Raw genomic sequence first — 26,905 nt, forward strand, 5'->3', positions numbered from 1 at the left:
CGACGACAGCACACTACTGAAAGCAGTGTGATAGGGTTCCTCTCCTGCCCTCTTCAAAGGACTGTGATGGTTACAGAGACTGTGCACTGAGGATCAGGAATTAATGAGACAAAGTTGATGAGTGATTCTCTGAATCATTCATTACGTATCTGAAATGTCACTGTGGTCATCACATTTGCCAGGTTCACTGTTTTTCTCACTTGTTCCAAAGTTGGTTCTCCACACACAGCTCTATAAAGTGCTCTCAGTGGTCAGTTCATGTTTCCACAACCTCTTCATCAGCTCCATGAATGTCTTAATTCTCAGGGCCTCTGATCCCAGTGACAGAGAAACATCTTCGTATCTCTCAGTCTTATTTGTGTCTGAAGGTTAGGAACCCAGAGGTACTTAGGGCCAAGGCACCAACATCAACATGTACACAATGTTCACTCTCACATGATCTACAGCCTGTGATCTCTTCCCAGGTGTGTACTTGTCTCCATCCCTGAAGTGTAGGTAACACTAGAATACAGACGTTCATTCATTCTCTCATTACATACAGGGGTCTCTGGAACCTCACGGGCAGGACTCACTCTGGCCTTGAGTTGATTCAGGAGAGCTCTGGGGCAGTGAGGAGGAGCACAGATGCCCAGATGCCGACCTCACTGTTACCGTATGAGGACATGTGGACAGTCCCAAGCATACATATGATTTTGTATTTATTTATTGAAATATTATGACAGACATTCACCTGCACTGACACACAGCCTTCTCTGTAGGTCTCCACCCCTATATAGCAAAAGGACATGCAAATAGGACCCCCTGTGCTCATAAAAAACAGTCCAGCCCTGACCCTGCAGCTCTTGGAGACAAACCCACCCTGGGGTTCCACGGTGTGTCCATTTCAGATAAGGACAGGACGCAGACCCCAGACCATGGAGTTTGGACTCTTCTGGGTTTTCTTTGTTGCTATTGTAAGAGGTAATTTTTAGAAAACAAGAAACTGGTTATGTGAGTGTGACTCAGAGAATCAATGAACATGTGACATTTTCCTAACCAGAACGTCTTTGTGTTTGCAGGTGTCCAGTGTGAGGTGCAGCTGGTGGAGTCTGGGGGAGGCTTGGTGCAGCCTGGGGGGTCTCTGAGACTCTCCTGCACAGCATCTGGATTCACCGTCAGTAACACGTGGATGCACTGGGTCCGCCAGGCTCCCGGGAAGGGCCTGGAGTGGGTCTCATACATTAGTAATAGTGGTAGTATATACTATGCAGACTCAGTGAAAGACCGATTCACCATCTCCAGAGATGATAGCCAAAACACCCTTTATCTGCAAATGAGCAGCCTGAGAGCAGAGGACACGGCTGTGTATTACTGCTCGAGAGACACAGCGAGGGGAAGTCAGTGTGAGCCCAGACACAAACCTCCCTGCGGGGACGGGAGGGCCGGGCTGCAGGGGGCGCTCAGGACACCAGGGGGCGCTCCGGATCCACGGAGCCCGAGACCAGCCCCAGGAGCAGGTGCAGAGGGAGGTGGGGAAGGAAGGGGTTTCCTGTGGGAGCAGGGTTTCCTCTCAAAGCTCACAGCTGCATCCAGGGGCACTTCTTTCTTCTTCTCTGTGGCTCTAGTTTCTCATATTCTCACTGAAACCACAAACGAGGTTGTGACATTGACTGTTTGCAGAGGGTATGCCATCCATTATTACTGAACTATCGTTAACCAAGTTTTTGTATTTTCCAGTTTTTTCTTAACAAATAAACTTCTCAGAAAGCTTCTGACTTCCCTGTAGTTTGGAAACATTTCTCTCAAAGAGGGACCAACAGAGTCTAGACATCTATGAGATGATTCTCAGGTTCTCTGTCCCCTCCCTGCCAACCTGTCCTCACATTGCCCCAGCCTACTGGAAGGCACAGCTGGCTGCACAGTGATCAGGATCATCCCCCAGGATGTCCACCCAGAGGTCTCTGTCTTCCCCACCACACAGTGTTAACTTCTTGGTCCTCTTTCAACTGGATGGAGGTGGAGACCCACATCAACACCTGGTTTTATCGATCACAATATCTTATTGTGACATTCATTAACTATCCTTGGCAAAGGACAACTTGTGATTACAGTAATGTCCCAACAACATAATTTAGGATAATTTCCCATCTCAATAGCTTTAACTCAATCAATCCTAACTTAGTCACATCTTCAAGTGTTGTCATATAAGAGAAGAAACACAGGTCCCAGAAGTATCAATCTAGATATTTCTGGAGGTTATTGTTCAGCCACCACAGAACCCTGAGAATCCAGGCCTCACTGCCGTGTAAGAACCTGGTAACTAACTTCCTGCATACTGGAAGCTGTGTGTGAGAAAGACTGTGAGTGTGTGCACCTTGGTCTGAACTTGCTAATTTGTTTGCACACGGGGTTTTGACTATATCTGCAATATGTGTTGTGCATGCACATGTATGTTTTTCTCTCTTTGCTGAGGCTCCCACAGCTCAGAGAACAAGACCCTTCCCACAGGTAAATGAGAATGACGCTCCTAGAAAATCTCATCCCATAGTACCCTTTTTTCCTCCCTGTGGGCTGGGAAAAAGAGTGTGTCATGGACACAATATCCCAATTGTTCAAGTCCCATCTGGGCCCATTTGCTATCGATTTACCAGAGGGCATTGTTTACCAAGCACTGAAATCTCCATCCCCATGTGAGTCACCTTACTGCCCTACGAAGTCCACACCACAACCCCACCACCTCTCCTGGTCTCCAAGTGGCTTAGAAGCCTCAGCTGCTCGAATCCTGGGTCTCATGTCCTTATGGAACCCCCACATGTACATATGAAGTTAATTTTTACATTTTCCCATGTTAACTTGTGTTGTGTTAATTTGTGTTGTGTTAGACTATTAGCCCAATCAGAAGTTCATAGAAATATGGGAGAAAATATTAGGGTTCTTTTGCTCTCATTCCAGGATACGATTTCAAAAGTTGTTCCTTAAAAAAGATTTGTCTAGCAACCTCATTTGCATTATTTATTGAATATTTCATCGGTATAGGCAAGGATTAATATAATTTTCCCTATAAGTGATTGAAATACAACACTGTTATTAACTTGTAGTTAAAACTGCTGGGAGATTTCTGTTCATTGGCAGCTCTACCCTGAGGGCTCTGAGTCCCTTATAAATGTCCTTTTTGTTCCATGTCATCTCTTCACCTTCCCTCAGTACATGATGCCCCAGGACTAGTTTTATGTTTCTTCCTCAGCCCTAATGCTGAAAGCTCTCTGAGGAGTCTTGTTTCATTTTGATTAGGAATAATGTTATAAATCAATATCTTGGTGCTGTGACATTTCTTTATCAGCATGTTACTACTGTGGAAACTCCCAACAGACAGGACTTAACACCAATCACAAGGTGGCCAAGTTACCATGGTGACAGAGAGTCCAATCAGCAATCAGAACAGTCTGGTCACAGAGATCCATATATTTCATTTAAGTCATGATGTTTCTAGAAATTTAACACCTGTAAATTTCATACTAAAATCATACTTGACAGACATACACGAAGTGTTCTACAAAAACAAACAAACAAACAAACAACTTTAACTACACTAACCATGATGGAGATTGAAGGTCCATCAATCAATTCCACACCTTGAGTCCGTTTTCAGGACAGAAGCACCGGAATGAAGAAGAGGTCAGGTCCCCTGATGACGATGACACCACAGTATTAAATTGGTGTAATATTGATCTTTCCCAGCCTTCCTCAAAACACTGTGACTGTTATAGAGACACTGTGCATTGAGGATCATGGAATAATAAGGTTTTCAAGGACTGATGTTACTTCTCTTTAAACTCACACTAATTTCAAATCTCAGGAGTCACTCTAATCAAAATAAGGGGCTTATGAAGATCAGGTGCTCCATGCAGTTTCCTCTCAGTCCTTCTCACAGGGTCACAGAGAGTCCTTGAATCCAACCTGTGGTTACTCCCCAGTTATGAATGGTGTAACTGATCTTCATAGGACAAATTTCAAACTGAGGACCACAGTCATAGGGTTTTCCTGGTCTGAAAAAGGGTAATATGTTATTAAAGGCAGCGTGAAAACTGCCTGTACTCAAAACTGAAACAGGGAATTCTGAGACTCATGCCACAGTCAAGGCCTCAAAAATCCTAGGTGATTTCTACCTCATCCACATTCAGTCACCCATTTGTATGCATGTGGGTCATGGATACTGAAAAATGACATTGAATTACTGTAACTTAATGTGGTAGTGGCTCTAGTATGAGCTCTTGTATCAGATGTGAATTTAGTTCTGAGCAAACTAACATAATATGCCCCCTGGGATGGGGCTAATGACCTGGGAAATGCTGCTTTCTCGATACCTGTGAATGGAGCATACATATATTAGAGGGCTGATGATCCAATTGATGTGAGGTGTACAGAATCAAGTGTGAGTTTTAACAAGAATGATAGAATGGAACCACCTGATTCCACCAGATGCTGCCACCCCACAAGGTCCTTTCTAATCCTAAAGGCTCTGGGTGGATGGAGCACAGGGAAGTGAAACAGTCAAGAACTGAAAAAATATGACAATCCCTCATTACTGATGAGAACCGCATCTTAGGAGAGAAGATAGGGAGAGAAATCAGGTGGATCAGGGAGCCTGAACTCAGTCACGATTAACAGATAACAGCAGAGACACAAACAATTATTTTCAAAGACAGAGTCAAAGGTCACTTATTATGAAGTCCTATTTCTATCCAGTCTGTCTTTAAATCTACCAGTTGACTGATTTCTCCACTTAAAGTTTAAGCACAAAAGCTGTGAATACCAAGTTAACAAGAAATAGTCTTATTATTGTCATGAAGAGGACATTGCAAATAATACAAAATATCTTTATTGTCCATGTCCTCATGTCCCTCTTCCCTCACACGGTAAATTCCTGGCCTTAAAGTTGAACTATTCCAGCCCCAAGTCTTGGGAGTTTAGAGAGGAGGCTGGTTAAGTCACAAGGGTCATGCAGCCTGCATGTCTCAGAGTGACCACTAGGGGACACCAAACCCTCCAAAATCTTCTTTGATGTCTCTGGAGCTGTTATACGGGCAACTGCACTACGAAACATAATGTAAAACCTCACTACCCACCTAGATGTAAGGATCCATCCCAGCTCCTAGACACACTAGGAGCTCAGTCCCTCTGGGTCCTCACACTTAAGGTCCAATGTTGGTTCTACACACACAGCTCTATAAAGTGCTGTCACTGGTAAGTTAACATTCCCACAGCCTCTGCATCAGCTCCATGAATCTCTCAACCTTCTCAGTGACTGATCCCAGTGACAGTAAAGCAACTTCTCAGGGGAGGGGAGTGTGGGGGAGAAAGTGGAGGGTAGAATGTAAAGAGGAACAAATATACTGTGAAAAAAATAATTTGAACTTGGATGATGGGTATACAGCATAATCAACAGTTCAAATGATATAGAAATATTTACCTGAAGCCTATTTACTCTAATTGATTAATGTCACCCTGTTTAATTTAACTTTCTAAATAAAATTAAATTAATCTAAAAAACGGAAAAGAATAACAACTTCTTAACACTCAGTCTCCTTTGTGTCCTTGAAGTTCCAGAAGCCAGAGGTACTCAGGGCCAAGGCACCAACATCACCACGTACAAGAAGTTCACTCTCACAAGATCTGCTGTGTGTGGTCTCTTCCCAGGTGTGTACATGTCTCCAACCCTGATGTGTAGATAACACTAGAATTGAGATGTTAATTCATTCTCTCATTACATACAGGGGTATCTGTACCCTCCAGGGACAGGTCCCACTCTGCCTTAGATTTCTTTCAGGGGAGCAATGGGGACTCCTGGGGAGAAGCACAGGCCCAGATGCAGCGTTCACTCTTACCAGATGTGGTCTATTGGTCATGCCCCAAACCTACATATGATTCTTTATTTTAATTGAAATGTTGTCATGACCACTGCACTTCATAAGATGATCACAGCAGCACTGAGGCACTGATCTCTGTAGGGCTCTACCCCAGAGCTTCCTATAGAATAAGACGATATGCAAATAGGACCTCCTCTGCTCATGAAAACCAGCCCAGCCCTGACCCTCTGAGTCGGAAACCAGGCACGAGATTTCCATCTGGGTCCATTCCCTGCTTAGTACTGAACACAGACCACTCACCATGGAGTTTGGGCTCATCTGGGTTATGCTTGTTGCTGTTTTCAGAGGTAATTTATACAGAACAATACATTAACTATGTGAGTGTGACTGAGAGAATCAGTGGAAGTGTGACAGTTTCCTGACCAGGACGTCTTTGTGTTTGCAGGTGTCCAGTGTGACGTGCACGTGCTGGAGTCTGGTGGAGGTTTGGTGCAGCCTGGGGGGTCTCTAAAACTCTCCTGTGTAACCTCCGGATTCACTTTCAGTAACACCTGGATGCAGTGGGTTCGCCAGGCCCCAGGGAAGGGGCTTCAGTGGATTGGTGAAATTAAACCAGATGGAAGTATTATAAACTACGCAGACTCTGTGAAGGGCCGATTCACCATCTCCAGAGACAACAGCAAGAACACGCTGTATCTGCAAATGAACAGCCTGAGAGCCGAGGACACGGCCGTGTATTACTGCTCGAGACACAGCGAGGGGAAGTCAGTGTGAGCCCAGACACAAACCTCCCTGCGGGGACGGGAGGGCCGGGCTGCAGGGGGCGCTCAGGACACCAGGGGGCGCTCCGGACCCACGGAGCCCGAGACCAGCCCCAGGAGCAGGTGCAGAGGGAGGTGGGGAAGGAAGGGGCTTCCTGTGGGAGCAGGGTTTCCTCTCAGAGCTCCCAGCTGCATCCAGGGACACTTCTTCCTGCTTCTCTGTGGCTCTACTTTCTCATGTTCTCACTGCAGACAACAAACAAGGTTGTAACGCTGGCTGTTAGCAGATGACATGTTAGCTGTTAGTACCGACTTCTCCTTCACCATATTAGATTATTTTCTTTCTTTTTGCTACAAATAAACCATCCATAGTGCTCTCGCCTTCCCTATACTGGGGAAACATTTTCCTGAAACAAAGACGCCAGCACAACATACTGACCTGTGTGCTGATCTCAGGCTCTCTGCCCCTCCGTGCTCAGCTGTGCCCAAGTTGGCCAAGCCTTCTAACAAGCACACCTGGCCTTTCATGGATTTGGATCCACACCCAGAATTCCCCCGGGCAGTTCTCTGTCCTTCATACGGCACGTGTTAACCTCGTATGTATGTATGTATGTACGTACGTATGTATGTATGTATGTATGTATGTATGTATGTATTTTTTGTATTTTTTTAAAGTTGGAAATGGGGAGGCAGTCAGACAGACTTCCGCATGCGCCCAACCGGGATCCAACCGGCATGCCCACCAGGGGGCAATGCTTCGCTCATCCCGGGCGTTGCTCTGTTGCAACCAGAGCCATTTTAGAGCCTGAGGCAGAGGCCATAGAGCCATCCTCAGCGTCTGGGCCAACTTTGCTACAGTGGAGCCTCGGCTGAGGGAGGGGAAGAGAGAGACAGAGACTAAGGAGAGGGGGAGGGGTGGAGAAGCAGATGGGCGCTTGTCTTGTGTGCCCTGGCCGGGAATCGAACCCAGGACTCCTGTACGCCAGGCCAACGCTCTACCACTGAGCCAACCGGCCAGGGCTGAACGTGTTAACCTCTTGATTCCCACTCACCTAGTTGAGGTGGAAACCCACACCATCTTTTTCCAACAATCAAAATATTTTAGTGAAATTTTCATTAGGTTTACCTGTGAAAAAGTCACCTGTGATTACACTCATGACCAGACGAGATAATTTAAAATATTCTCCCATGTCAACCCCTTAAACTCATTCATCGTAACTTATTCACGCCTGCAAATCCTGTCTCTTAAGAGAACACACACAGGCACCACTGTAAAATCTGCCCATTTTTAAGGGTCAATGTCCAGCTATCACTGTACCACAAGCATCAGGACCTCACAGCACTGCAGAAACCTGGAGGCAGGTGATGTTTCTGTGTACTGAAAGCTGTGTGTGCGTTTGAGAGAGTGAGTGTGTGTATGTGTGTGCTTGTGCTCATTTCCTTGCACATGGTGTTGTGACTCTGTGTGGAATGTGTGTGTGGGTGCACATGTATGTTTTCATCTCTGTGCTGTGTCTCCCACAGCTCACAGAACCAAGTTCTTCCACAGAGACAGATTTAATGGAGGGCACACCAGGCGTGTACCATGGGCCCTGATTTAAAGGGCCCTGCAAAATCCCAACTTTACACATTTTTATAATGACAGGGGCCCCAATATTTTCTTCTGTGCCCAGAGCTTCAATCAAATTATATCCACCTCTGGCCTTCTAACAGGTGAATGAGCACCAGGCAAAACAGGAAGCCCAGCCCCACAGAAACCCTGATTCCTTCTCTGTGTGCTCAGTGTCAGCCTGAGGACAGAAGTGTGTCATGGACACAACATCCCATTTGTTCAAAGTCTCCTCTGCCCATTTGTTCAACATTTCTCAGCAGACATTTATTTACCAAACACTTGAAGTTCCCTCCCCATGTGAATTGTCTCCCTGCCCTACAGAGTCCACACCACAACCCACCTCCTCTCCTGGCTGCAGGTGGCTGAGAAGTCTCAGCTGCCCCATCCTTCAGTCTCGTATCCTAATGGCACCCCCACATGCATAACTGAAGGTAAAATTTACATTTTCTCCTTCTAATTTGTGTTATGTTAATTTGATTGTTATCCAAGCCAGAGAGTCCTAGAAAAGTGGAGAAAAATTGTTTTTTTAATGCTCTCATGCTAGAATAAGATTTGGGGAATTTTTCCTTAAGATAAATTTGTCTAGCAACCTCACTTGCATTATTTATTGAATGTTTGATAAGTATAGGTAAGGAATAATATAATTTATTCTCTAAGTATTTAAAATTTAAGACTGTATTAACCTGTAGTTAGAATTTCTGGAATGTTACTGCATTGGCAGCTCTACCCAGAGGGCTCTGGGTCCCTTACAAATGTCCTGTGTGTTCTCTGTCACCTCCTCACCTTCCCTCAGTGCGTGATGCTCCGGCACCATCTCTGTGTTTCCTCCCCAGCCCTAATGGGGCCTGCTCTCCGAGGACTCCTGTTTCATTTTAATTAGGAATAATGTTATAACCCATATCTTGTTGCTATGACATTTCTTTCAATTGAGGTGTTACTGCTGTGGAGCCTCCCTACTGATAGGCCATAACACCAGACACAAGATGGACCCAGTGACCGTGGTGACTGAGAGTCCAAACAGCAATGGGAAGAGTCTGGTCACAGAGACCAGTATATTTAGTCCTTGGTCATGATGTTTTTAGAAATTTAAGGTCAACTAAATGCATACTTGAGAGGTCTAAATGAAGTGTTCTGTGCCAAAATTTTTTTTTTACCTTGAATGATGGAGATTCAAGGTCCTTCAAGCAATTCCACACCTTGAGTCAGTTTTCAGGACAGAAGCACCAGAATGAAGAGGAGGTCAGGTCCCCTGATGACGATGACACCACAGTATTAAAATGGTGTAATGTTGATCTTTCCCAGCCTTCCTCAAAACTCTGTGACTGTTGTAGAGACACTGTGCATTGAGGATCATGGAATACTAAGGTTTTAAAGTATTAATGTTACTTCTCTTTGAACTGACACTAATTTCAGATCTCAGATGTCACTGTGGTCAAAATTAGGGGCTTATGAAGATCGGGTGCTCCGTGCAATTTCCTCTCGGTCCTTATCACAGGGTCACAGAGAGTCCTTGAACCCATCCTGTGGTTACTCCCCAGTGATGTATGGAGTAACTGATCTTCACAGAACATACTGCAAACTGAGGACCACACTCAAAGGGTTTTCCTGACCTGAGAAAGGTAATATGTTAGAAGAGGCAGCAGGAAAAGTGCTTGTACTCAGGAAACCAAAACAGGGAATTCAGAGACTCATGCCACAGTCAAGGTCCCCAAACCCCCCGGTGATTCCTACGTCATCCACACTCAGTCACCTATTTGTCTGTGTGTGGGACATGGACACTGGAGGATGGCAGTGCATTATTGTGACTTAGCCTAATGGTGATGCCAAGGTCAGCTGTTCTATCAGATGTGATGTCAGTGCTGAGCAAACTAACATAACCAGACGCCTGGAATGGGGCTACCGACCTATGAAATGCTGTTTCTTCTATATCTGTTGTATGGAGCCATAAATATTAGAGGCTGATGTTCCCATTGATGGCAGGTGTACAGAACAGACTGTGTGTATCCAGGTGAGTGATGGAATGGAACTTCCTGGTTCCCACCTGATGCTTTCACTACTCGATGTACTTTCTAATTCCAAAGGCTCAGGAGGGATGGAGCACAGGGCACTATGACACTCAAGTAATGAAACAATGTGACAAGCCCTCAGAGCTAATGTGAACCACTCCTTAGGAGAGAAGACAGGGAGCCTGAGCTCAGTCCCTCTTAACAGTTAACAGCAGAGACAGACAAATTTATTTCCCAAAACACAGTAAAATTTCACAAATTATAAAGTCGTATTTATTCCAGTCAAACTCTGTAAAACTATCAGTTGAGTGATTTTTGCACTTGAAGTCCAATCACAAAGCTGCAAATAAAAAACAATAAGAAATACTCTCATTATTGTCACTAAGAGGACATTGCAAATGATGCAGAATATCCTCATGGCCCATGTCCTCTCGTCCTCCTCCTCTACAAGTCTCCTGCTTAAATGTGAGCTCCTCCAGCCCCAAGTCCTGAGTGTACAGAGGAGGCTGATTAAGTTACAGCGTCATGCGGGCTGCATGGGTCACAGTGACCACTAGGGGTCACCACCACCTCCACAATCCTGTTACTGGATGTCTCAGAGCAGTTATCTGTGCAACTGCACTAGAGAACATGGATAAAACCCACAGCTATTCTAGTGTAAGGATCCACTCCTCTCTCGAGACACACCTGTGTTCAGTTTCCTCTGGGTTCTGGTACTTGCTAGTTCCTATCTATTGGTCACCTCTTTAAATGATGATTCTACACACACAGCTCTATAAAGTGCTCTCACTGGTAAGTTAACTTTCCCACAGCCTCTCCATCAGATCCATGAATCTCTAACTTCTCTGGGCCTCTGATCCCAGTGACTGAAAAGCATCTTCTCAACACTCAGTCTATTCTGTCTCTTCAAAGGTCCCAAGGCCGAAGGTACTTAAGGTCAATGCACCAACATCACCACATACACAAAGTTCACTGTCACTGGATCTGAAGCCTGTGGTGTATTTGTTTCCAGCCATGATGAAGGTATCACTCTGTACCTGATTTGGTTCAGGGGAGCAGTAGTGCCTGTTGGGAGATATAAGGCCCAGATGGTGAGCTCACTGTTCTCACAGGAGGACACTTGGACAGTCTCAAACCTACATAATATTCTGTATTTACTTATTGAAATACTATGACAGGCATTCACCTGCACTGAAGCGCTGTGCTCTCTGTCAGTCTCCACCCCAGAGCTCCATATATAGTAGGAGGACATGCAAATAGGGCCCCCTCTGCTCATCAAAACCAGCCCAGCCCTGACCCTGCAGCTCTGGGACAGGAGCCCAGCCTGGGATTCTCTGAAGTGCCCATTCCCTGGACAGGACTGAACACAGATCACTCACCATGGAGTTTGGGGTCCACTGGGCTTTCCTTGTTGCTATTTTAGGAGGTAATTTATGGACAACAAGATGCTGACTATGTTAGTGAGTGTGCCAGAGAGAATCAATGAACGTGTGACAGTTTTCTGACCAGGACATCCTTCTGTTTGCAGGTGTCCAGTGTGAGGTGCAGCTGGTGGAGTCTGGGGGAGGTTTGGTGCAGCCTGGGGGGTCTCTGAAACTCTCCTGTGAAGCTTCCGGATTCACCTTCAGTACTTACTGGATGGCCTGGGTCCGCCAGGCTCCTGGGAAGGGGCTGGAGTGGGTCTCACTAATTAATCCTGGTGGTGGTAGTACAAACTACGCAGACTCTGTAAAGGGCCGATTCACCATCTCCAGAGACAATGGAAAGAACACGCTGTATCTGCAAATGAGCAGCCTGAGAGCCGAGGACACGGCCGTGTATTACTGTGTGAGACACACAATGAGGGGAAGTCACTGTGAGCCCAGACACAAACCTCCCTGCGGGGACGGGAGGGCCGGGCTGCAGGGGGGGCTCAGGACACCAAGGGGCGCTCCGGATCCACGGAGCGTGAGACCAGCCCCAGGAGCAGGTGCAGAGGGGGGGGGAAGGAAGGGGCTTCCTGTGGGAGCAGGGTTTCCTCTCAGAGCTCTCAGCTACATCCAGGGGCACTTCTTCCTTCTTCTCTATGGCTCTAGTTTCTCATAAACTCTCTGCAGACAACAAAGGAGGAAGTGGCATTTTCTCTTTGCAGATGACAAATCTTCAGTGGCTGCGGCCCTCTCTGTCACCAAGTCTCTACATGTTCTGTTATTTTTTTCTCACAAAGTGGTTTCTTGGAAATTAAATATAACAGATATCTCTGCGGTCTCACTTGAAGTTTTTGTTTCAGAAGAACAAATCCTTATTCTCATACATAAATAAGTACAAATATATATAAAACGGTATTTCTGTGTGATAGAAGCTACAAACAGCCAAGAATCTTCTCTTTTGCAAGTAGACAATATAAGTAAAATTCAGCAATGGCGTGTTATTTATAAAAAACACTTAATTGATAAGGAAACAACAGGGGTAGATATCAGTGATTGTCATTGAATGAAGTCCGTCTCAGAGATGACAAACTGGATGTCCTGGGTGCTCACGCAGCCACCAGAGGACCACAGTGGTGTGGCTGGGCTTCCTCCCTTGCTTACCCACTCCCAGGTGGAAAACCCCATGCCCTGCAGGGGTCACCTTCCAACAGTTTCAGCAGGACCCTGAGAGCTGGACGGCTCTACTCACTGAAGTAAATGCACTCAGGATCCAGGGATGGACCGTGTCCTCAGTCAGGGTCTGACACCTCTCCTGACAGCACCTGTCTCCTCCAGGTGCCTCCATCTTTGGTTCTCTCCTGTGAGCGCGCAGGACCCCGGGCAGCCGGCACTCCACTGCTCCACGTCCCCTGCAATCGCCCTTCCCAACGTCCAGGCTCCAGCTGCCCACCCCCTACTGGAAATGACGTCATCTCCATGGACTGGGTCTGGAGCTCTATTTTATAGCTTTTCCAGCTGCTTCCTGAAAAACCGTGCGGCAGGTACTACAAGGACGGCTTGTCCTCCTTCAGTAGAAGCTGAGGCTCAGTGGAGGGTGAGTGGAAGCTCCTCATCTTGATGTCCTGCCTGCCCTGGGGGTGAACCCCTGCCACATGTACAGGCTTTGCCATCAAGGACCCAGGATCCCCAAGAGAGTTGTGCCCTGGACGCGGCCCCTATCCATGAGTGGGGCTGAGGAGGGAGGAAAGAAGTCCTGGTTTGGGGGGACTCCATGAATCTCATTTTCACAGGGATCAGCCTGGAGTTGAAGGAGGGACATTGATGTCCCCCCTGTGGTAAGACAGACCTGTGAGCTGGACCTGGGTCCAGGAAGCCGGAGTCCTGGCTGCACCCGCCTGCGGAATTTTTCTTCTTATCTCCACCGGATACAGTTATCATGGTTTAGACAGGGGTAGTCAATCTTTTTATACATACCACCCACTTTTGGATCTCTGTTAGTAGCAAAATTTTCTAACCGCCCACTGGTTCCACAGTAATGATGATTTATAAAGTAGGGAAGTAACTTTACTTTATAAAATTTATAACGCAGAGTTACAGCAAGTTAAAGCATATAATAATAATTATTTACCAAGTACTTTATGTCGTATTTTTGTTATGTTTCGCAGAATATATCTTTATAAAACAACTTACTACAATTAAATCTATATTTTTATTTATACTTTGGTTGCTCTGCTACCGCCGACCATGAAAACTGTAACACCCACTAGTGGGCGATAGGGACCAGGTTGACTACCACTGGTTTAGAGGTTCAAGTTTCCAGGGAGAATTGCTCCTCTTTGGGGAGAGTGGGGTGTTCGTGAATCTGGGGCTGTGACTGCTGCCTTATTTGGTGTGGTCCAGCAGGGGGCGCTTAGGACACATCAGGGGACACACACACACACACACACACACACACACACACACACACACGTGTTTCATCCCTAGAACTGGTGCCAATGGAGGTTCATGGCTTTTATCCTGTTGTGATCTGGGGCTTCCGGCATCCTTTCCACATCGAGTGTCCCAAGGGAACCTTTGCCTTTTTATTATCTTTGCTTACCAGTGACATCTCGAATGCTATGAAAGAACATCAGAGTCAGGGTGGCTATAAAACTGGCATCTACTTAAGCTGTCCTGGGGGCTGGACTCCCCAATACAGACACCAGCAGACTCAGTGTCTGACGGCCCATTTCCCGGTTTAGAGGCAGCTTTTCATAGGCCTGTGTCCTTGTGAGGGATGGTGACAGAGCTCTCAGGGACCATATATATATATATATATATTTTGTATTTTTCTGAAGCTGGAAATGGGAGAGACAGTCAGACAGACTCTCGCATGCGCCCAACCGGGATCCACCCGGCACGCCCACCAGGGGCCATGCTCTGCCCACCAGGAGGCAATGCTCTGCCCCTCCGGGACGTCGCTCTGTTGTGACCAGAGCCACTCTAGTGCCTGGGGCAGAGGCTAAGGAGCCATCCCCAGCGCCTGGGCCATCTTTGCTCCAATGGAGCCTTGGCTGCGGGAGGGGAAGAGAGAGACAGAGAGGAAGGAGGGGGGGTGGAGAAGCAAATGGGCGCCTCTCCTATGTGCCCTGGCCGGTAGTCGAACCCGGGTCCCCCGCATGCCAGGCCGACGCTCTACCGCTGAGCCAACCGGCCAGGGCCTCAGGGACCTTATCTTGATGGCACCAGTCCTGTTCAAAATTCTTCACTTTCATGATATAATCATCACCAAGACCCCAACGCCTTAGGAGAGGGGCACAAACATTACTTGAATTGCGAGGTTGTACCTATTGTTTATTCAAATGCCAAAAATAACAAATATCAAAGCAAGTTCAGGGCACATCTTAAAGCTACTGCAAAATTAACTCCTTAATAATCATTGACCTGGATGGAAAGTACAAGAATCTCTAAACCTTCAGAAGAAACTCCGTGTTCATTCTGTGTGACAGGGGCCTTGCTGGGGTGTTTTTAGATAAAACATGAAGAACAAGACCCATGAAGACACTTTGACAAGTGAGACGGTGGTAAAAACAAAACCTTTTCCCAGAAAATATTTTGTTTATTAAAAGAAAGACAAGTAGACCCAGCACAGCATGTTTTCAAGTTATATATCTGGTCACATGACGCTTCCAGAATAAGGAAGAACTTTACAGATTCCATGGGTTCTGAGGGTCATCTAAACTCAGGGTGCAGTGCTGAGTCAAGGGAAGTGAGCAGTCAGAGCGGGTTCCTACCAAGGGGACGGTGTCTTTGCCTGAGAGCAAATCTATGCTCAAGTTCCTACTTACATTACTTGGACCTCCTACATCCTTGAGAAGACCACACCCTAAGAGGACATTCCTCAATTAACTGAATAAGTTCTATATTTGGAAGATGCTGGTTTCTACACATTTTTTTTTTTTTTACAGAGGCAGAGATAGACAGGGACAGACAGACAGGAACAGAGAGAGATGAGAAGCATCAATCATCAGTTTCTCGTTGCGCATTGAGACTTCTTAGTTGTTCATTGATTGCTTTCTCACGTGTGCCTTGACCGTGGGCCTTCAGCAGACCGAGTAACCCCCTGCTGGAGCCAGCGACCTTGGGTCCAAGCTGGTGAACTCTTTTCTCAAGCCAGATGAACCCGCGCTCAAGCTGACGACCTCGGGGTCTCGAACCTGGATCCTTCCGCATCCCAGTCCGATGCTCTATCCACTGCGCCACCACCTGGTCAGGCTGGTTTCTACACATTCTTAATCATTGCTTCAGTTTTAAAATTTTATCAGCAAAATTTACTTGGTGGAATTACTTTGGGTTCTTTACAAGATGCCTTGGAATAGGGAAGGTTTGTTGGCACCAAGACCCATAGACACAATCACAGAAATTCCACATCAGGAACCGGAAGCTTCCCAGACGGCCTGATCAAGGCAGAGTCATTGCAGTTTTTTTAAAAAACAAGGTCTTTCACGTGGAAACAATCAAACTGTCTTGCAATAGAGGATTGGATAAAGAAGTTGTGGTACATCTAGATAATGGAAGATGACTCAGCCATAAAAAATGGTGATGTATTATTGTTTACAACAATATGGTTGAACCATGAGAATATTATGCTAAGGGAAATAAGTAAATCAGAAAAAGCTAAGAGTAAAGAACTATGATTCTATGCATAATGAAATATAAAACTGAGACTGATGGACATAGAGAGAAGTGAAGTGGTGACCAGAGGGAGGGGTGGCATGGGCAGAGTAAAGGGGGAAAATGCTCTGTGGTGGAAAACGACTTGGATTTGGGTGATGGGCACACAATGCAGTGGACAGTTCAAATGCTATTGAGATGTTTCCATGAAACCTATGTGTTCTTATGAAACAATGTCACACCATTAAATTTAATTGGACATAAATTTTAAAAACAAATCACGTGTCCCCTTCTTAATACTTTAAAGACTAATTTAATGCATTAGCTTTCCAAGTGCGCCCACAGCCCCAAGCAAGGGAAGCTCTGCAGCTGGGTCAGAGGTCAGGGATCAAAGTTCAGTGATCTGATGTGGTCCACTCAACACTAGTCCAGTTTCACTCAAGTTTTCCTGGAGAAATCAGATATATAGAGCAGTGGAACCACTGGGCTTGGACTTGCACATGTGTGGACCAGACAACTCTCAGTATTCCTTCATGAAGACACCACGAGTCCTAACCTAAGTCCATGGTTTAGACACCCTGTCCTCCAGGATGCTCTCCATGTCCCTAACACAGTGCTCCTCACAGTGATGACTTTCTACTTGAAAGATTTCCTGGGAAGGTTATGCTATTTATCTGTCTGCGTTTCCCATTGTTATTCAATGTTGCAGTTGCAACAGGGACAGTGAGGGATTGGTCTGACATGAGCACAGTCTATTCATTTTTTGTATTTCATTCAACATGAGAAAGAAAAATTACATAATTCAAACTGCTCTTGATGGGCAGGAGATCAAGGGATATGGCGCGTCTGTGGTCTCTGTCTGGGACTTCCCAATAAACAAGCTACACAGAGAAACCTTGTCCCCTTAGTGTAACAAAGTGTTACAGTGCTCAGAGTATGCATGGTGGGGATAATGACAGATTCTACGTGGACCACAGTGTCAGATGCATCAATCACAATTAATCATAACGTACCGACTCTCACATTGTGATGTCTATTGACATCAGGGATGGATATTGTCTCAGGTCCCTGATAACAGGGTGAACAGAACACAGACTATGTGGATCCATGGTAGTGGCCCTGGGCTCAATCCAGAACTTAGCAGCAGTGGTATGTGGTAGTCCTGGGTGAATCTTAGTCATTTTTGTGAATCAAGGACCACATTACAGGGGGTGTACAACCTTCTCCATTGTACTGACTCTGAGTCACTGAGGGATACAGCCCTGAAGTGTAAGTAAGAAGAGAACACAGGCATTCATTCATGCTCTCACAGCATTAAAAGCTTTCTGAGTCCTCAGTGGGCTCATTCCACTCTTCCCTGGAGTTGGATCAGGAGAGCACTGAGGACTACAGGGGAGGAGCCCTGGCCGAGATGGTGAGTTTACTGTTATTATATATGGAAACAAGGACAGCCCCAAACCTACATACAATTCTGTATTTACTTATTGAAATATTATGACAGATATTCACCTGTACTGTCACTGCCCTCTCTGTAGGTCTCCACCCCAGAGCTCCATATGTAGTAGGAGGACATGCAAATAGGGCTCCCTCTGCTCATGAAAACCAGCCCAGCCCAGACCCTGCAGCTCTGGGACAGGAGCCCAACTCGGGATTCCCAGGTGTGCCCATTCCCTGGTCAGGACTGAACACAGACCACTCACCATGGAGTTTGGATTCACCTGTGTTTTCTTTCTTGTTATGTTTATAGGTAATTTATGGAAAAAAGACACTGAGTATGTCAATGAGAGAATCAGTGAATATTTGACATTTTCCTCACCAGGATGTTCTTGTATTTTCAGGTGTCCAGTGCGAGGTGCAGCTGGTGGAGTCTGGGGGAGGCTTGGTGCAGCCTGGGGGGTCTCTTAGACTCTCCTGTGCAGCCTCCGGATTTACCTTCAGTAGCTACGAAATGCACTGGGTCCGCCAGGCCCCCGGGAAGGGGCTTCAGTGGGTCTCACTCATTAGTGGTAGCGGACGTACTACATACTACTCAGACTCCGTAAAGGGCCGATTCACCATCTCCAGAGACAATGGCAAGAACACTCTGTATCTGCAAATGAACAGCCTGAGAGCCGAGGACACGGCCGTGTATTACTGTGCAAGAGACACAGCGAGGGGAAGTCAGTGTGAGCCCAGACACAAACCTCCCTGCGGGGACGGAGGGCCGGGCTGCAGGGGGCGCTCAGGACACCAGGGGGCGCTCCGGACCCACGGAATCTGAGACCAGCCCCAGGAGCAGGTGCAGAGGGAGGTGGGGAAGGAAGGGGCTTCCTGTGGGAGCAGGGTTTCCTCTCAAAGCTCTCAGCTGCATCCGGGGCCCTTCTTCCTATTTTGTTGTGGCTCCAGATTCTCATATCCCCACTGAAGTCATGAGATGAGCCTGTAACATTTTCTGTTCTCAGATGACATGTTAGTAGTTATACAAACCTCTCCTCCAATTTACTGTACTTTCTAAACTTCTTTCTACACAGAGAGATCACTTGCAGTGCTCTCGTCTTCCCTGTGGTTGGAAATATTTCTCAAGCAGACACGCCAGCACACTCCAGACACCTGTGTGCTGACTCAGGCTCTCTCTCTCCTCTCTTTCCCCCTGTCCCCACATTGGCCAAGCTTCCTGTCAGGCTCAGCTGCCACCACAATGATTAGAATCCTCTCCCAGGACCACCAACCATAGGTCTCTGTCCTCCCTGGCACACGCTCTGTTATTCATCCTCATTCACTAGGGAGAGGTGAACCACCCCCCAATATTTTGTTTCAATGATCACAGTATTTTAATGTGATTTTTGTTCGCTTCCTATTGGAAAGGACACTTTTGACTACAATGATGTTCCAACCAAATAATTTCGGATCATCTCCGATGTCAACATCCTGAACTCAATCATTTCTAACATAGTCATCTCTACAAGTGCTGTCACACAAGAGAACATACAGGTCCCAACAGTTAGAATCTAGACATTCCTGAGGGTCAGTGTCCACTCATCACAGTACCCTGAGTATCAGGGCCTCATGCACCACAGGAATCTGGGGCCAAGTTACCTGCCTGTGGACTGGCAGCTGTCTGTCAGGGGATGAAGAGGATTCTCCATTTGGGGAGCCCTACTGGAGTAGGTTTCTAATTGGCTAAAATTTTTATTTGATTTTTTAGTTGTTGCTGTGGACATGTTTGTGTTTCTAAAAAGTTCAGAAATTAAACCCAGTATCAAATGTGATGGGTTAGGAGGTGGGGCCTTTAGACATGAGTAAGTCATAAGGGTGGAGTTCTCCTTAACAGGGTGTGTGCTCGTATAAATAAGACTAAGTAGGCTCCCCACCTCAATCCACCCTCTGAGATTACAGCTGACAATCAATCTTCTAGGACATGGGCTCCACCAGACATGAAATTGCCAGAATCTATTAGATTTCCTAGAAGTCAGATGAGAGAGAAATGAATTTCTGTTGTATGTGTGAACACCCAGGCTCTGGTCTGTTGCTATAGCAACGAGAGCTGATTACGACTGTAGTGTCACTGACTTCAGGATTGACTCCCTGGAGGTTAGCTGTGGTATTTATTGTTAAAACTACATCATGCATTTCCTTCCAGCCATGTTAAAGGAGAGATTTATCTGCTGTTTTCTTCAACAGAAAAAATTTCCTGGTTGCAGATCATAAGCGGCTTAAACAGATGTAGTGGAAAGGCAGATTCAGAATTGGGGAGGGTCCATGAACATTTTAGGATTCACCACATCGGCCCGGAGCGAGGTAGAGGTGTTACTGAAGTAAAACCTATTTATTCTCAGTCCTTCCATCACCAGGTCACTGGGAGGCGACTGAGGTGCTCGTGAAGAAGTGGCCATCCGTGCCACTAGGGAAGATCTTTGGTCATCGAGATTTAAGGTTTTATGGAAGCTTGAACACTTCAATATCAAGTTGTCATTTTGCAATATTTCCAGAGGTTGTATCTGATCAGGTCTGTGCGGTACCAGAATCTCAGGAGCACCTGACAGAGGGCTGACTGATGACTCGTGTGCTGTGTGCACTCAGTCACTTGACAGGAGGTTGGAAACGACTGAGGGAAGAAGGAGGAGAAGGCTGCCCCCAGAGAGCACTGAGGGCAGTGAAAGTTCTCCAAGTGTGTGTGTGTCTTCTTTCCTCTCCTCTCCCTCTGATGGAGTCCTGGCACACAGAAGGACAACGGGCAGTGATTATTTCTTGAAACCATAAAAGAGCAGCTCATGCTGAGCCCACTGACCTCCAGTCCCAGGATGCTGAAGATGGTAAGTTCTCCCTGTTTGTATGGACACATGTAATGATGACTCAGAGAGAATTTATTATGGGTTGGAGAAGCATGAAACGCTGTGGGTGTAGAACAGCATGTAAATTAAATTGTGTTTAGCTTACTGTTGGTAGTATTTATTATGGGTATTTTTTTTACAGAGACAGAGAGTGAGTCAGAGAGAGGGTTAGACAGGAACAGACAGACAGGAACGGAGAGAGATGAGAAGCATCAATCAGTTTTTCTTTGCACGTTGCAAAACCTTAGTTGTTCATTGATTGCTTTCTCATATGTGCCTTGACCGTGGGCCTTCAGCAGACCGAGTAACCCCTTGTTGCAGCCAGCGACCATGGGTCTAAGCTGGTGAGCTTTTGCTCAAACCAGATGAGCCCACGTTCAAGCTGGCGACCTCGGGGTCTCGAATCTGGGTCCTCTGCATCCCAGTCTGATGCTCTATCCACTGTGCCACCACCTAGTCAGGCTGTTGGTAGTATTTAGAAACAACAGCAGTAAGTCTACAGCTGGGTCAACCATCTCCTGATAAAAATCTCCACTCCCTGTTTTCTTAAGTAGGATTCTCTTTGTAACATTTCATTGCTGATCAAGTAATTATCTATCTCTTACTTTCATAAGTGACTTGGGGATGCATGTTCATTTTTTTGTGATCAGTAGACTCTACCTTGAAACCTTTTTATACTAAACATTCAGATGCCACCTGACTGTTAACCCTGAAAATAATATAGGGAGCTGGGAGCAGAACAGACACTGTTGTCATAGAAACAGGATGCTGTCCCAGCTCTACGAGGCTGTCATCTTATTTCACTTTCACTGTGAGGAGTTTGAAAAGAAACAAGTATGGATGAAACATAGAGATCCCCCCCCTACAATCACATACAATTTTTTGTTTGAAAATTCTTGAATTCAATTTATTGCTGTAGCATTGGTTAGTAAAAATCATGCAAGATTCAGTGCACAATTCCACCACACATCATCTGTATATTGTATTGTGTGTCCCCCACTCCTAAGCAAGTCTCCTCCATCACCAGTTATCCCCTCTCCACTCCTTACCTCCCTCCTTCCTCTCCTGCAGTCCACACATGGTTGTTTGGTGTGTAAGATTTTTCTTTGCTTCCTCTTTTCACTATTATCACCCAGCCCCCTACACCCACCCCTCTGACAGCTGTCAGTTTGTTTTCTGTATCTTTGAATCTGTTTCTGATTTGCTACTTTATATAGTTCAATAGTTTTACATATAAGTGAAATCAAACGGTACTTAAACTTCTCTGACTAGCTTACATGACTTATCATAATAATTTACAGGTCTATCCATGATGTTGCAAAAGTTTATATTTCCTTCATTTTTTTATGGCTTATTAGTATTCAAATATTCAAATGAGCCACAGCTTTTTTGTCCACTCATCTACTGATGGTCACATGAGCTTTTTCCAGATTTTGACTGTTGTAAATAACACTTCAACAAACATATGAAAAAAAATGGATTCATATATCTTTTCAAGTTAGTTTTTTTAGGTTCTTTGAAAATATTTCCAGGAATGGAATTCTTATGTCCATTAAAAAAGGCAGTCTGTTTTTGAATTTTTGAAGTAACTCCATATTGTTTTCGACAGTGGCTGCACCAGTCTGGATTGTATTTTTCTAACCAAACCAGAAATAAGTCAGAGAATCTGAATAGAATGATTACAATCAGTGAAATTTAAGCAGTAATCAAAACAATTCTCAATAAACAAAAGTCCTGGACTGAATGGATTCATGGGTGAATTCTTCCAACATTCAAAACAGAACAAACAACCTTCCTTCTCAAACTTTTCCAAAAATATTTAAAGGAGAGGTGACTCCCAAGCTCATTTTGTGTGGCCAGCAACATCCCAATTCCAAAAATACATAAAGACACTGCAGAGAAAGAAAATTTTTGGCTAATATCTCTGATGAACCTAGATGCTAACATTCACAAAGAAATATTAACAAACTGGATCCATCAATACATTAAAAAGGTCATACACCATCATCAAGTGCGATGTATGCCAGGAATACTTAATGGTACAATATTTTCAAATCAAATAATGGGCTACACACAACCAATCAATGTGCCTCACATAAATAAAATGAATGATAAAGGCCACATAATCTTTTCAATCGATACAGTAAATTATTTGATAAAATCTAGCATGCACTGATGTTAAAAACTCTCAGCAAAGTGGAAATAAAGGGAACACACCCCAACCTAATAAAGGCCATGTATGACAGAACCAGTTGACATCGTACTCAATGGAGATAACTACAACCATTTTCCTTAAGATCAGAAACGAGCCTGACCACGTGGTGGTGCAGTGTATAGAACATCGTACTGGGATGCGGAGGACCCACGTTTGAGACCGCAAGATCGCCATCTTGAGCACAGGATCATTTGGTTTGAGAAAATCTCACCAGCTTGGACCCAAGGCCGCTGGCTTCAGCAAGGGTTTACTTGGTCTGCTGTAGCCCCATGGTCAAGGCACATATGAGAAAGCATCAATGAACAACTAAGGTGTCGCAATGAAAAACTGATGGTTATTGAATGCTTCTCATCTCTCTCTGTTCCTGTCTGTCCGTCCCTATCGATCCCTCTCTCTGACTCTTTCTCTGGCTCTGAAAAAAAAAAAAAGAAAGAAACAAGAAAGGGATGTCCACTAACCCACTTCTTTTCAGCTTAGCACTGGAAGTCCTAGCAGCAGCCATCAGAAGAGAAGGGAAAATAAAAGGCATCCAAAGTGGAAAGGAAGAAGTAAAGCCGTCACTGTTTGCAGATGACATGATACTGTGTATACAGGACCCTATAGACTATTCCGGGACATTAACAGACTGAGGAGTGAGTTCAGTAAGGCAATGGGATACAAAACACATATGCAGCATTCCGTTGCATTTTAATGCACCAGTAATAAACTATCAGAAAGGGAAACTAAGGAAACATTTTTCTTCCCAGTTGTTTCAAAGAAAAATAAAATGCCTAGTAGTAAATTTAGTCAAGACTGTAAAAAACCTATACTTGGAAATTTATAAGACAATGAAACGGGCTCTTGCCCATAGCTAGTTGGTTAAAGTGATATCTCGACATGCCAAGATTGCAAGTTCAATTCCCAGTCAGGGAACATAGGAAAATCAACCAATGATGACATGAAACATTGGAACAGAAAACCAATGCTCTCTCCCTCTCTCTCTAAAATCAATCATTAAAAAGTTTTAAAATACACAGAAGAAAAAGCTAAGAACGGTTTGATTTCACACATAACTGGGATACAAAACTGTGACTCATGGACATGGGTAAGACTGAAGTGGTTACCAGAAGAAGGGGTGTGTCAGGGAGCTGATGGAGGGAATAGAGGGGAATCAATATCCGGTGACGGAAAGTGATTTGACTTTGGGTGATAGGGGTTCAACATGATCAAAGTTCAAACAATACAGAAATGTTTATCTGAAAGGCCTGTACTCTTACTGATCAATGATACACTGTTAAATTTAATTTTCTAAGTAATGTTTTTAAAGAGAGGCACTGAAGAATGAAACTGAAGATGACACCAAAGAGTGGAAGTGATATCGGTTCTGAAGCTGGTTGTGGTGGGGCTCCTTCACGGTGTCTTTAAAAATATTTTATTGGGCCTGACCAGGTGGTGGTGCAGTGGATAAAGCATCAGGCAAGAATAAGGAGGGCCTAGGATAGAAACACCGAGGTCGCCGGCATGAGCACAGGCTCACCAGCTTGAGCCCAAGGTCACTGGCTTGAGCAAGGGGTCTTCCAGTCTGCTGAAGATCCCCAGTCAAGGCACTTATTAGAAAGCAATCAGTAAACAACTAAGGTGTCACAATGAAGAATTGATGTTTCTCATGTCTCTCCCTTCTTGTCTGTCTGACTCTGTCTCTGTCACAAAAATAAAAATAAAAAAGTTATTGGACCCGCACTTAGAGCAGCTTAGGCTTCTGCACTAGGACTTACTCAGGGTTGACTTAGAAGGTTGATCACAGGTTCTCCATGTCGCTTTCCCCTCTGTGTCACAGCGAACAAGCCCAGCCTTGTCTTTAGTAAGCCCAGGATGAAGATGACCGTCCCTGTAGCCCACTCCTCGCTTTAGCCCACGTAAAGCTCAGTCCAGTCCAGCCGCGGCTCAAAGCCTGGACTCGGGAGGCCGTCCAGCGGTCAGACACACAGCTTGGCTGCAAGCGTGGCTGGTGCGCGTCTTCAGCAGGAAGACGGAGAGAAGCGCAGAAATAGTGAGAAGGGCCAGATCTCTGTTCAACCCGTGTCTGTACCTTTGGGCTTGGAGGGATAATATTACTATAAACTAACCAATCAGTTTCCTTATACTTTTGGGGACTTGCTGTTGATTCCTCCCATGGACCAATCAGACCCTTCTTCCACGCTAGATTGACAGGCCGCTATGGTCTTCCTTCTGACTTCCACAGCGCATGTCTCAAGGTGGAAACACAGAGGCACCTTCCTCACAGTCTGGGTATGAATAGGTTTTACCCCCGGGGCTGCAAAAACCTGCTCCTTTCTTAAGGGTTCGGGTCCAAGGGCTCAATGACACGAAGGACTCTGAGGTCACAATGGGATAATTAGCTTCTGGAGTCCATAAGCTTTTAGTAAATTATGTTAAATGGAAAGTGTCAGCTTTCATCTAAAGCAGGCTTTCCATGTCAATAATAAAATATAATGTCCAACCCGCTGTGCTCTCGTTCTCTGTCAATATCTCACTATCTGCCTACATTAACAGAAGCATATAGTCCTTAAGGAGAAAGAGAATTAATATGATTAAAACATCCAAAATACTCTAAAATCTACACTCTCACAAAGAAGATGGTTGTCACCTCTAGTCCAGGATAGATCCAGGGACTTCACTTCTCTGTCCCTAAGGGCAGGAGCACGTCTAACTGGGGAGCTCCATGTGCTCATAACCCCAGTCCTGCCCCTGCAGCTCCGGGAGAGCAGCCCTGTTGCAGGGACTCTGCTGCTTCCATTTACCCAGGAGCTAACGCAGAGGAAGTGCAATGTAGTTTAGGGCTGCAGTGGGCTCTCACTTTGTCATTTTACTTGCTAACATTAGACACAAATATTACAGAGTCTGTCTTGCCTCCAAGTGTCCCATGTGAGGTGCTGCTGGGAGAGTTTTGGGGTCTCTGAGACTCTCCTATAAAGGCTCTGGGTTCACGTTCAGTGACTGTTATATCACCTGAATGCGCCAGACTCCAGGACAGAGACTGGAGTGGATAGGTTTTATTAGAAACAAAGCAAACAGTCACACAGTGGAATTCGCCACATCTGTGAAAGTCAGATTCTCCATCTCAAGAGATGATTCCAAAAATACTGCCTATCTGCAATTGAACAGCCTGAGAGCCGAGGACACGGCCGTGTATTACTGTGCGAGACACAGCGAGGGGAAGTCAGTGTGAGCCCAGACACAAACCTCCCTGCGGGGACGGGAGGGCCGGGCTGCAGGGGGCGCTCAGGACACCAGGGGGCGCTCCGGACCCACGGAGCCCGAGACCAGCCCCAGGAGCAGGTGCAGAGGGAGGTGGGGAAGGAAGGGGCTTCCTGTGGGAGCTGTGGTCAAAATAAGGGGCTTATGAAGACCTGGTGTTCCGTGCAGTTTCCTCTCAGTCCTTCTCACAAGGTCACAGAGAGTCCTCGATCTCATCTTATGTTTACTCCTAGTTCAGGATGGTGTATCTGATCTTCAAAGGACATATTGCAAACTGAGGACCACATTCCTAGAGTTTTCCTGTCCAGAAAATGGGTAATATGTTAGAAAAGGCAACATGAAAGCTTCTTGTACTCAGAAAACCAAAATGGGGATTTCTTTGAGAGTCATGGCCCCCAAAACTTCAGGTGATTCCAGCTCATCCACATTCAGTCACCCAACTCTCTGTGTGTGGAACATGGATACTGGAGCATGGCAGAGCATTGTGGTAACTCACCGTGGTGATTATTTCAATATGAGTTCTCAGATAAGATGTGAATTTAGTTCTGAGCAAACTAATATAACCTGCTGCCTGGGGTGGGGATACTGACCTGGGAAATGCTGTTATCTCAATCCCTGTGAATGAAGCTACACATATTAGAGGACTGATGGTCCAACTAACATAAGGTGTAAAGAAACAATTGTGAGTTTTAAGATGAATGATAGAATGGAACCACCTGATTCCAACAGTTTCTCCCACCACAAGATGCACTTTCTAATCCCAAAGGCTGTGGATGGATGGAGCACAGGAAAGTCAGACACTCAAATACGGAAACAGTGTGACAAGCTGTCAGGGGTGATGAAAACCCCATAGTAG

General features: G+C 45.6%; 1 gene segment (V, D, J or C); it reads left to right on the plus strand.

Moving 5' to 3' along the window:
* The first annotated feature begins 853 nt into the window (after positions 1-853).
* The window catches only part of LOC136375776 (immunoglobulin heavy variable 3-23-like), a 134,759-nt gene continuing 108,707 nt past the window's right edge, over positions 854-26,905 (plus strand). The window contains 1 exon segment of the V gene segment in view: positions 854-960. Coding sequence covers positions 915-960 — 46 coding nt within the window.

This window comes from Saccopteryx leptura, chromosome 6 (genome assembly GCF_036850995.1).
Source record: "Saccopteryx leptura isolate mSacLep1 chromosome 6, mSacLep1_pri_phased_curated, whole genome shotgun sequence".
NCBI lineage: Eukaryota > Metazoa > Chordata > Mammalia > Chiroptera > Emballonuridae > Saccopteryx > Saccopteryx leptura.